This window comes from Limulus polyphemus, unplaced genomic scaffold (genome assembly GCF_000517525.1).
Source record: "Limulus polyphemus unplaced genomic scaffold, Limulus_polyphemus-2.1.2 Scaffold11867, whole genome shotgun sequence".
NCBI classification, from domain to species: Eukaryota; Metazoa; Arthropoda; class Merostomata; order Xiphosura; family Limulidae; genus Limulus; species Limulus polyphemus.
In genome coordinates, this window is record NW_013677477.1 from 1 (window position 1) to 11,909 (window position 11,909).

An 11,909-nucleotide genomic window follows, 5' to 3' on the forward strand; every position below is an offset into this window, starting at 1 on the left:
ATTGTTTACACTAGAATTGTGATATTTTTTAATTAGTTATTACAACTAAGCGAAGACATCTTGCACTGCCCAGAAACACATAGAGTTGATTTATGTTTAAACTGACGTTAATGATAAAGTAGTTGTAGAGTTATCTCAACTAAAACAACAAGTAGAAAGATGAACAATTTGGTGGGTTGCTAACTTTCTGGTTTGCTATCTTAGTAATGGTTTCTTGCTTTGTTCTTGGGCTTGTTGTGTAGAGAAACAAATGAAAGTGAGTGGCAATCATCTTTTAAAGTAAAACTCTCTGTCATTGTTGATTTTTTGGCATGTATACTTCTATTATGTCTATTGAGTACCTTGGCCATCCCTACATATAGAGTCTACTGACTCTGTGATATCTGTTTCAGTTTCTGTTCGGTTGAACCATTAAATAGTTCTACCATAAAAATAATAACTGTTATAGATGTTACTTCAATTAAAAATTCAGCTGAGTCAAAAATGTAGCTAAATTCATAATCTACTGACAAAATCAACAAACTCGTAAAAATAAGGAGAGATAATCACAGATCTTTTAACTGAAGGTTCTCAGTAAATAAATTTGTTTGAAAAGTGATTTATTCTACACAAAGAATTTTAACTATTTTGACATTGAAACCAAATGGGGGGGAAAAAAGCAAACAAAAATAATGTAAAATAGAAAGTTTTAGAAAAGGGTAATATATAGTATCATTTCTGACACTAAATATTAGAGTGATACATTTTTAAACTGAAGAAAACACAAAACTCTTCTTACCGGCCACAACTATCAACAACAATTCCATGGGGTACATCACTGTATCCTAAGTGTATTATACATTTTGATGGGACACCTGCATCAATAATAAGTTGACAAATAGATGGGTCAATACTCTCAGTGAAATAGAGGACTCCATCTTTGGAGTCATAAGCCAAACCCTGGATGTGTAACAAGCCACCTAAAAGAAACAAAGATATTCTCGTACAAACTAAAGTAACAAGCAAATAGTTTGCTTAATTCTCACACACAAATGGCTCTAGAGACATCCTAGATGTTATAAACAAACCTCTCATTATTCTACTATCAATCCTAAACAACAAGCTGAAAACATAGCAAGTAAGGTTTACTAAAAGCACTGTAGGTCCTCAGCTAATACAGACATGATTAAACTTTACTGGAAGCACTGTAGGTCCTCAGTTAATACAGACATGATTAAATTCTACTGGAAGCACTGTAGGTCCTCAGCTAATGCAGACATGATTAAACTTTACTGAAAGCACTAGGAAGGCATCAGTCATGAAAAAACATGATTAAGGTCTATTAGAATCACTTGGAAGTTGTCAGCTAGAATAAACATGGTTAAGGTCTATTAGAATCACTTGGAACTTGTCAGCTAGGATAAACATGATTAAGGTCTACTAGAATCACTTGGAACTTGTCAGCTAGGATAAACATGATTAAGGTCTACTAGAATCACTTGGAACTTGTCAGCTAGGATAAACATGATTAAGGTCTACTAGAATCACTTGGAACTTATCAGCTAGGATAAACATGATTAACGTCTACTAGAATCACTTGGAACTTGTCAGCTACGATAAACATAATTAAGATCTACTAGAATCACTTGGAACTTGACAGTTAGGGAAAACATGATTAAGGTCTACTAGAATCACTTGGAACTTGTCAGTTAAGATAAACATGATTAAGGTCTACTAGAATCACTTGGAACTTGTCAGTTATATCTGACAAGTTCCAAGTGATTCTAGTAGACCTTAATCATGTTTTCCCTAACTGACATGTTCCAAGTGATTCTAGTAGACCTTAATCATGTTTCCCTAACTGACATGTTCCAAGTGATTCTAGTAGACCTTAATCATGTTTATTCTAGTAAACATGATTAAGGTCTACTAGAATCACTTGGAACTTGTCAGCTAGAATAAACATGATTAAGGTCTACTAGAATCACTTGGAACTTGTCAGTTAGGGAAAACATGATTAAGGTCTACTAGAACCACTTGGAACTTGTCAGCTACAATAAACATGATTAAGGTCTACTAGAATCACTTGGAACTTGTCAGTTAGGGAAAACACGATTTAGGTGTACGAGAATCACTTGGAAATTATAAATGAACTATATTATGATAAAACATACCACATAAAAATAGTACTTCTATTATAAAAAATTTATAAAACAGTGTTACAAGAAAAATACGTTAAATAAGAAGATACATGTTCAAATCAAAACAACGAGTGATAAGATCCATTCATTACCATGAACAAGATGTTTCAAGTCTGATCCATCTTTCTTCACTTGAAAAATCCCTTTTCCCTGTTTCGTTTCAGCAAAATAGATCATGTCATGAGTACTGTCATAAGCCAAAGCTACCAATTCTAATGCCTCTACAAATGGCACAATTGGAGGCACTGGAGGGTTTGGATTAGTTGAATCTTCCAACGACAAACTTTCGATGGTATTCCCATTGGTCCACAAGATAAACTGGGTATAATCTATGAAAAACGAAATGATATTAACATCTGTAAGACCTTTGTATGATCCAAACATATTACATGAAAATAGCATTTCTATTACAGTAAGAAAATTCCAAAAACTTATAAAATATTGTTACAAGAACATTATTTTCACAGTGAATAAGAATGAGGTCATTCACATCAAAATTTGTCATTACAATCAAAAGAGTAAGATGTAAGATGTTTTCTGACAGTACATTACAAAAAACTCAAAATAATCTTTGTCCTGTTTTAACAACTACAACTTATAAACTGCTAATATTCATAAAGTAGAATTAATAAAAAAGTGATAATGAGACCTTAAACACATATTCGTACGGGCTAAGGGAGCAAATACCCCACCCCCCAGAAAAAAATTTGGACAGACCAAGTCGTTTGAGAAGACCATTTCCTTAAATTTGGGCAAAAATAGGAAAAACTAATTTCATTTGCAGAGGTAAAGAATCCGGCATACTTCCATACCAGCGTAGGTGGAAAAATTAAGTATAATAGTACTAGTGGTGGAAATATTTCCTCTTGAATTTAATATTTATTCCTCTTTCAAAACTATTAAGTCTCATATCTTGCACAGAAATTATGCTTTAAGCTTGTCATTATCATTATATAATTTATTGTTGATAAAATTTTGTGAAATCCAAAAAATACTTGATCTACTGATATTTGGCAATACACATATTGATTATTTGTATGCATATGTGTCCCAATGAATTTCACTTTGTACACATTTACTATCAGGATACTAATTTTTTAATTTCAGATCCTTGGGAGTCACAGTTTCACAAAAATGTCATCATCGTCCGTAACCCAAAATGTTGCATAAGCATGTCATCGTCGTCCGTAACCCAAAATGTTGCATAAGCATGGCATCATTGTCCGTAACCCAAAATGTTGCATAAGCATGGCATCATTGTCCGTAACCCAAAATGTTGCATAACCATGGCATCGTTGTCCATGATCCAAAATGTTGCATAAGCATGTCATCGTCGTCCGTAACCCAAAATGTTGCATAAGCGTGTCATCGTCGTCCGTAACCCAAAATGTTGCATAAGCGTGTCATCGTCGTCCGTAACCCAAAATGTTGCATAAGAATGTCATGTGCAAATAGTATGGGAAGGATATTGACTCGGACTATAAAGACAATCATGTGAAAAAAATTTACAAAGGCAATGCAAATCAATCAGAACTCAATAGCTTCTTCATTGGGAGCATGAAGCATTGAAATCTGGAAGCTGCCGAGGAACAAGCAAGCTGAAGCAATGACAGTGTTTCTGTCAATCCTTGCACACAAAATAGTTTATCAGAAGAAATTATTCAATCGAAAGAAATGGTCCATCCAGAAATAGGATTAGAGGAGATCCCCAATGCTGATTGCTGTGTGTGATTCAGACTTTACTACAGAAAATACTAGTCCAGAAGCACAGCTTGTTGTGTCTGAGACTGACATCAATTCCGCTGTCATATCAGTCTCAACCATAGATCAGACTGTTCCCAATATTTTTCATGTGAAGAATGACATTGTAAATGATTCATTCAGGATGGGCTAAATGAATTACTACCTGTGCTATACAAGATAGCGATCATCCTGGCATCAATTCTGGACACTTCATGTTTGGCAGAAAGATCCTTCAATGGATTGCTACTCATGAAGACCTACCTCCATACAACAATGGGACAAGACTGTTTGAATAATATTGCTACTATTAACACTGAACGAGCTTATGATACTAGGGCTATAGAAAATTACATAGACAAAGTTATCAAAACCTTCAGTAGGACAAAGGGGGAGATTCATATTTTTCTGAGCCTATGATATTGCATTTAATAGTTGTATTTAGTAATCCATGTGTATCGTTTCATTTCCATCATTTTCTCATATTCAGGATGAATATCTTTTTGTTGCATATTAAACTGTATAAATTTGTGTTATTATCCAAATTCGAGGCATTTTCTGTTGTAACTTTTCCAGGAGTTATGTGCTGGCCTGCTGATGAGATAGTCAAACAGATGAAGAAAAATGCATCATTAACCAAGACAGATTCAATATTTTTAAATCAGCTCAAGTTGTTACCTTGAATTCACATGTTTATATTCAAAAATTTGGTGTGATTTGGTTTGTTTGGAATTTCGTGCAAAGCTATACAAGAACTATCTGAGCTATCTGTCCCTAATTTAGCAGTGAAAAACTAGAGGGAAGGCAGCTAATCAACACCACCAACTCTTGAGCTAATATTTTACCAAGGAGAGAGAAGCTTTATTATTTTACTACAGCTTCTTGGTCAATATCCAGCTAACAGGTTAAGGAGTACAGTTATTATTACTTTACTGCAGCTTTTTGGACAGTGTCATGCTAACAGGCCAAGGAATAAGGCTATTATTACTTTAGTGCAACTTCTTGGTTAGTGTGAAGCTAACAGGTCAAGGAGTAAGGTTATTATTACTTTACTACAGCTTCTTGGTCAGTGTCAATCTAACAGGTTAAGGAGTAAAGCTATTATTACTTTACTACAGCTTCTTGGTCAGTGTCAATCTAACAGGTTAAGGAGTAAAGCTATTATTACTTTACTACAGCTTCTTAGTCAGTGTCAAGCTGACAGGTTAAGGAAAGAGGCTATCAATACTTTACTACAGCATCTTGGTCAGTCAGTGTCAAGCTAACAGATCAAGGAGTGAGGCTATTATTTCTTTATTACAGCTTCTTGGTCAGTGTCAATCTAACAGGTTAAGGAGTAAAGCTATTATTACTTTACAGCAGCTTTATGGACAGTGTCAATCTAACAGGTTAAGGAGTAAAGCTATTATTACTTTACTGTAGCTTTATGGACAGTGTCAATCTAACAGGTTAAGAAGTAAAGCTATTATTACTTTAGTACAACTTCTTTGTCAATATCCAGCTAACAGGTCAAGGAGAGAGGCTATTATTACTTTAGTACAACTTCTTTGTCAATATCCAGCTAACAGGTCACGGAGAGAGGCTATTATTACTTTATTGCAACTTCTTGGTCAATATCCAGCTAACAGGTCACGGAGAGAGGCTATTATTACTTTAGTTCAACTTCTTGGTCAATATCCAACTAACAAGTCAAGGAGAGAGGCTATTATTACTTTAGTTCAACTTCTTGGTCAATATCCAGCTAACAGGTCAAGAAGAGAGCCTATTATTACTTTATTGCAACTTCTTGGTCAATATCAGCTAACAGGTCATAGGAGAGAGGCTATTATTACTTTATTGACCTGTTAGCTGGATATTGACCAAGAAGTTGTACGGAGAGAGGCTATTATTACTTTAGTTCAACTTCTTGGTCAATATCCAGCTAACAGGTCAAGGAGAGAGGCTATTATTACGTTAGTACAACTTCTTGGTCAATATCCAGCTAACAGGTCAAGGAGAGAGGCTATTATTACTTTAGTTCAACTTCTTGGTCAATATCCAGCTAACAGGTCAAGGAGAGAGGCTATTATTACTTTAGTACAACTTCTTGGTCAATATCCAGCTAACAGGTCAAGAAGAGAAGCTATTATTATTTCACTGCAGATTTTTGGTAAGTGGGTAAACTTCACCTTGCAAAAACACAATAAATTAATCATGAAGAGATGAGGATGCGAAAGAGAAATAAAAAAGATGAATAATAAATGTAGTATCTAAACCTATTTCTCTAGCTGATGTAAACAGATCACAAGATCTCCCATCAAATCTTAGCTTTCTGTACAAATAATAATTATGTTTGTTACCTTACCTAATAAAAACACATAATCTAAACACATTTCTATAGCTGCTAAATATAAAAGATACCTTCACAAGATCTCCCATCAAGTCCTAGTTTACTGTACACACATGCACAATTATGATGTTTGTGACCTTCATAGAAACAGAGATGCTGACAACCTCCATTTCTGTAACTGCAGATATTAGATCCTAAAAGAAAAATTCAATTTTCAAATATTCACATAACAAAATGTGTTATTCAAAACAAGATAACTCAGACTTAATCAGTTATATCACACAAAACCACAGTCAGAATTATTAAAAAACATGTGGATGTTGAAATACATACCATTCTGTTGCTCTCTGTCAAACACATGTAGTAGCTTTATATTGGTATTATTAAATAGCTCTATTTCGTCACCTGAACCATTTTTGAATGACTTGAATATTCTTTCTTCATCTTTATGCCTGAAAGATAATATATTTAAATAGCATCACCATTAAGAATTAAAATATTTTTTGAAATCCATACTTGACAGTGATTTTCGAACTAAGAAAAACAGTGTAAGATTGTTGGAGTATAAAAATATCTTTATTAAAAAACTTACATTGATTACAATAGTCAGTGAAGAAATGTGTTATTTCTGCAAATGTGTGCAATTGTTCATTTCTGTAACTTAGAACAGCATTTACATAATAATTGCAGTTTTGAACTTCAACACAATAACTGTTTTGTACCACATCACACTAATATTAATTTATTTGTGAGTTTGGTGCCTGCTATAATTAAATACTGAACTAAAACCCAACCTTTTGATAACTAATTTGTTTAGTATTTTATTTGTTACTAATCTGAACATTTTATTATCTCTAGTAATGTTTATGGAAGATATGAGAGTAAGGCTTAGCAAAACTAAGTAAATCTTTTGATTTAAAAAAGAGTGAGTTTGTGCATAACAATATTAAATTAATAGAATTTGTATTTCATTTTTTAAGTTTCAAGACTATTTTACAAGAAGATATAAAATAATGTCTATATATATATTTGGTGAAATATAAATACTTTAAAATGTAATAACCTTCAAACAAAGAAATGGAGTGATGTATAGGTTAGTTTAAAACCCTCAAATTGTCAACATTCTCAAAAATGGTGACCGACCAGTAACCCAGACCATTCCATGTTGCATGGAATTCTGATTTTTGTTCTCATGCAACTCTAGATAATTATGATACCAAGCAACTCAAGTGCACAAGATCTGATCTGTCATAAAAAGCACTGCTCAGTAACTGAAATCACATTTCCTTTCCTCAGTCAGAAGCTTAAGGTGTTACTGGCAAGAGTTTCTTACAACAAAATGAGATATCACCTCAAGTTGCACTTAGTCTTTGTCCTACTGAATTGCTGAAAAGGTCATGTGAGCCACTTGTCTGGCCACCTTGCTCTACATACATAATGCTGTTGACTTCCAGCTATGGGAATACAGAAAGTCTAGTGTTGTAATCACTCATCTAGTCTTAAGGATGGCATTAAAAGAAACAACTTATACAATATCCAGTAATTCACTTATTTATCTGTTTGACTAAAGGTAAAAATTCCTTCACAGTGGAGGTGGTATAAAAGTTGAGGGTATGCAGCTATGGACTTTACTGAATGTATGCAGATATGTGCTTTACTGAGGGTATGAAGATATGGACTTTAATGAAGGTGTGAAGATATGTGCTTTACTGAGGGTATGCAATTATATACTTTAATAAAGGTATGCATATATGGACTTTACCGAAGGTATGCAGATATGGACTTTAATAAGGGCGTAGCATATATGGACTTTAATGAAGGTGTGAAGATATGTACTTTACTGAGGGTATGCAGATATGGACTTTACTGAATGTATGCAGATATGTGCTTTACTGAGGGTATGCATATATGGACTTTACCGAAGGTATGCAGATATGGACTTCATTGATGTATGTAGATATAGACTTTAATGAATGTATGTAGATATGTGCTTTACTGAGGGTATGCATATATGGACTTTAATGAAGGTATGCATATATGGACTTTACTGAAGGTATGCAGATATGGACTTTACTGAAGGTATGCAGATATGGATTTTATTGAGGTTACGAAGATGTGTACTTTACTGCATATTTCTGTCTTTCCACTCTTTACAAACTCTTACATTTTAAAGTATTTAGAACCAATTTTAGAGACTCACTTGTAGAAAGGACATTGTTTCTTAAAGGTCTCCCAATATCTAACAATAATGACATGTTTAGTATCTAAAATCAAAGAAAGATCCAGACTTCATTCCTCTTCAAGAAACATATTATATCATCTTGTTTACCTTTCTTTTTCCTCATCTTACCACACATATAACTTTATTACTGACAATCTCTTAAAACAACACTGATGACAACTCATACAGCATGAATCAAATATTTTAAGTTTGTTGTCCCCCAGTGGGACAGCAGTAAGTCTACAAATTTACAATGTTAAAATCCAGAGTTTGATTCCTACAGTGGACACAGCAGATAGCCCAATGTGGTTTTGCTCTAAAACAAACAAACTAATCTGTTACCATACCACACCCCTGAAAAAGAAAGGTCAACCTTTCAAAAGTGTTTGAGTTATAGGGTTTTTATGACTTTACAGTAAGATTTGTGAACCTACGTGTTTTTCTAACAACATAAAATTGTCATTGGTATTTAGATCACTACCAACCTGTCAGTCCAAAACAAGTAGATGGAGGATACAGCTACTGATAAAGGAAAATGTCTGCCAGACTCCAGGAAAACTTCCTGATTTAACCCTTCAAGGTTAGAGCGAATTATTACTCTAGTTACAGGATCACACCAATAAAAAACATTCTCTATGACATCCAGAGCAATATCACCGATCTTGTAGTTCTTTGAGGTAATAGTGATTCTTTGTTTCCCCGACAAAAGAGATCTTTCAATTTTTGACCCACCATAAACATCTGTCCAGAATAAATATCTGGATGAAAAAGCAAGAAAGTTATTACTGAGGATACACACAAACACATAAATATATATATATATTTACAAATACATCATTGCCTTGAAATTAAACAATTGACAAAAAAACACAGATGTGGTTAATGAGATATCTTAACACAGATTTTTGGATATTATATTCATACAAACAATCGTATTAAAACGTATTAAAGTGGATTTCATTGACTTTTATAATTGCTTCTTTGTATTACTTCATTTCTTCAAGTTCTGATAAAGAAAGAATACAGGAAAGATTAATTATACACAATTTTTTTCTCTCTTCTCACACTTTTAACATCAGCTCACCAGTGCTGGATTTCCTGTTTAGTTAAGGTGCTAAGTTCTTTATGGCTAATGTTTCTTTTAACCCTAGCCACTGCTCACTTTCAGCCATTCCGATAATTTGGAATTGTTTAACTACTTTGTTTCTAACAGGCTTTGATCTGGTTTTGTAACAGTTAGTATTTAAAAATAGCATAATAAATTAAGATTTCGGATCACCTACATGGTCTGATGTCATGAAACCATTAACGTTTATTAAGATGATACAAAATTCACGTTGTAAAAAAAAAAGTAGTTGTTAAAATGACTAAAGTGCAAAAAAATAAACTACAGAATGTTAATTAATGTATAAAACTAAGACCGTTCATTCTTTAGAGTAAAATATCATTTATCAAAGAGGGACTGTGAACTATACTCCTTTCACTAATTACATATTGTGAACAGAGTATTGTCTGTGTTCTACCTCAGTTTAAGTATGGCCTACACAACAATTGTAACATGACATACTGTAATACAGAATATGGATTGTGTTCTGCTTCATTCAATATAAACATGACCTACACAACACTTGTAACATGACATACCGTAATACATAATACGGATTGTGTTTCGCTTCGTTCAACATAAACATGACCTACGCAACACTTATAACATGGGTTTTCAATAATGTGTCCTTTTTCCTCTAAAATAGCAAAAAAACATACTGAAGAGACATTGTGTTTTTATACAAGACACAATTCTACAGACAATGTGTACATTTGTGCATCACCATGTGATTACTTTTTGACATAAATTTTAGTATCTCTGACAATTAATGGGGAACTGTATTCAGAATTGAAAGGATACTTTAAGTAACAACATTAAAAACAAAACAGGGATGACAGGGAGGCAGCTGAGATATTTTAAGAAAAATTAAGTAGGATTTTTGAAAGCTGATAACTAAGGTAAATATTTTAAATGTACCTATACCAGAATTTCAACAATAAAATGATATTAAAACAATCAAAAGTGGCCATGCTTGGAAGAATTTCAATTGCAGGCACAATTTCAAGTAACAGTAAAAACCTGCATCGAAGTACATTTCGTATAAAGACTATATAGAACCATCCGAAAAACTTACCCTTTTAATGGGTGAATACAAATGGATGAAGGATTTTCAAGGTTTTGATTTATAACAATATATGGAGAAACATTTGAATGTGGACACAAGACTTCGATAACAGCTCCAGTTGGCTTTTTTCTACCATAATACAGATTTCCTGTACAAATAAACAACCTAAACATTTTGTACATTGTGACCACCTGTTCATACCTATAATACTTATAATGTGACAGCAACCTCTACAACTAATTTAACTGTTCATACCTATAATACTTATAATTTGACAGCTACCTCTACAACTAATTTAACTGTTCATACCTATAATACTTATAGTTTGACAGCTACCTCTACAACTAATTTAACTGTTCATACCTATAATACTCATAATTTGATGGCTACCTCTACAACTAATTTACCTGTTCATACCTATAATACTTATAATTTGACGGCTACCTCTACAACTAATTTACCTGTTCATACCTATAATACTTATAATTTGACAGCTACCTCTACAACTAATTTACCTGTTCATACCTATAATACTTATAATGTGACAGCTACCTCTACAACTAATTTAACTGTTCATACCTATAATCCTTATAATGTGACAGCTATCTCTACAACTAATTCAACTGTTCATACCTATAATACTTATAATGTGACAGCTACCTCTACAACTAATTTAACTGTTCATACCTATAATACTTATAATTTGACAGCTACCCCATAATTAACTTACCTTTTCATCACCTATTCCTTTCATCTGTCGAGCCCCAGAAGGAGGTGATTATATAATGAACATTAGATTTATTTCAAATTGAGAGAGAGAACTTAGGACTAATGATTGTAAATGTTTTCTCATATTAAATTATCTGATTTCATTATTATAGTTTTTTACCAGATTATACAAATGTTAAAACATGGATCATTCATTGCTATCAATTTGTATTGTAATTATCAAATTACCATTCTAGTAATACTGTGATACCTCTCACAGTCAATAACGTAACTACTGACCAGTCTAGTAATGCTATAATACCTCTCACAGTCAATAACGTAACTACTGACTAGTCTAGTAATGCTATAATACCTCTCACAGTCAATAACGTAACTACTGACTAGTCTAGTAATGCTATAATACCTCTCACAGTCAATAACTTAATTATTGACCAGTCTAGTAATGCTGTAATACCTCTCAGAGTCAATAACGTAACTACTGACCAGTCTAGTAATGCTATAATACCTCTCACAGTCAATAACTTAATTATTGACCAGTC

General features: G+C 33.1%; 1 protein-coding gene across 1 annotated transcript; it reads right to left on the bottom strand.

Annotated features, from left to right (window-relative positions):
• Nucleotides 1-778: 778 nt before the first annotated feature.
• Nucleotides 779-10,814, bottom strand: LOC106476857 (prolow-density lipoprotein receptor-related protein 1-like; the record flags this gene model as incomplete). Its single annotated transcript, XM_013937476.2, has 6 exons — nucleotides 10,651-10,814; nucleotides 8,956-9,228; nucleotides 6,583-6,701; nucleotides 6,321-6,443; nucleotides 2,273-2,509; nucleotides 779-959 (listed from the first exon to the last, which is right to left on the bottom strand). Coding segments are annotated over exons 1-6 (1,097 nt in total), but the record flags the coding sequence as incomplete, so codon positions are not given.
• Nucleotides 10,815-11,909: the final 1,095 nt, after the last annotated feature.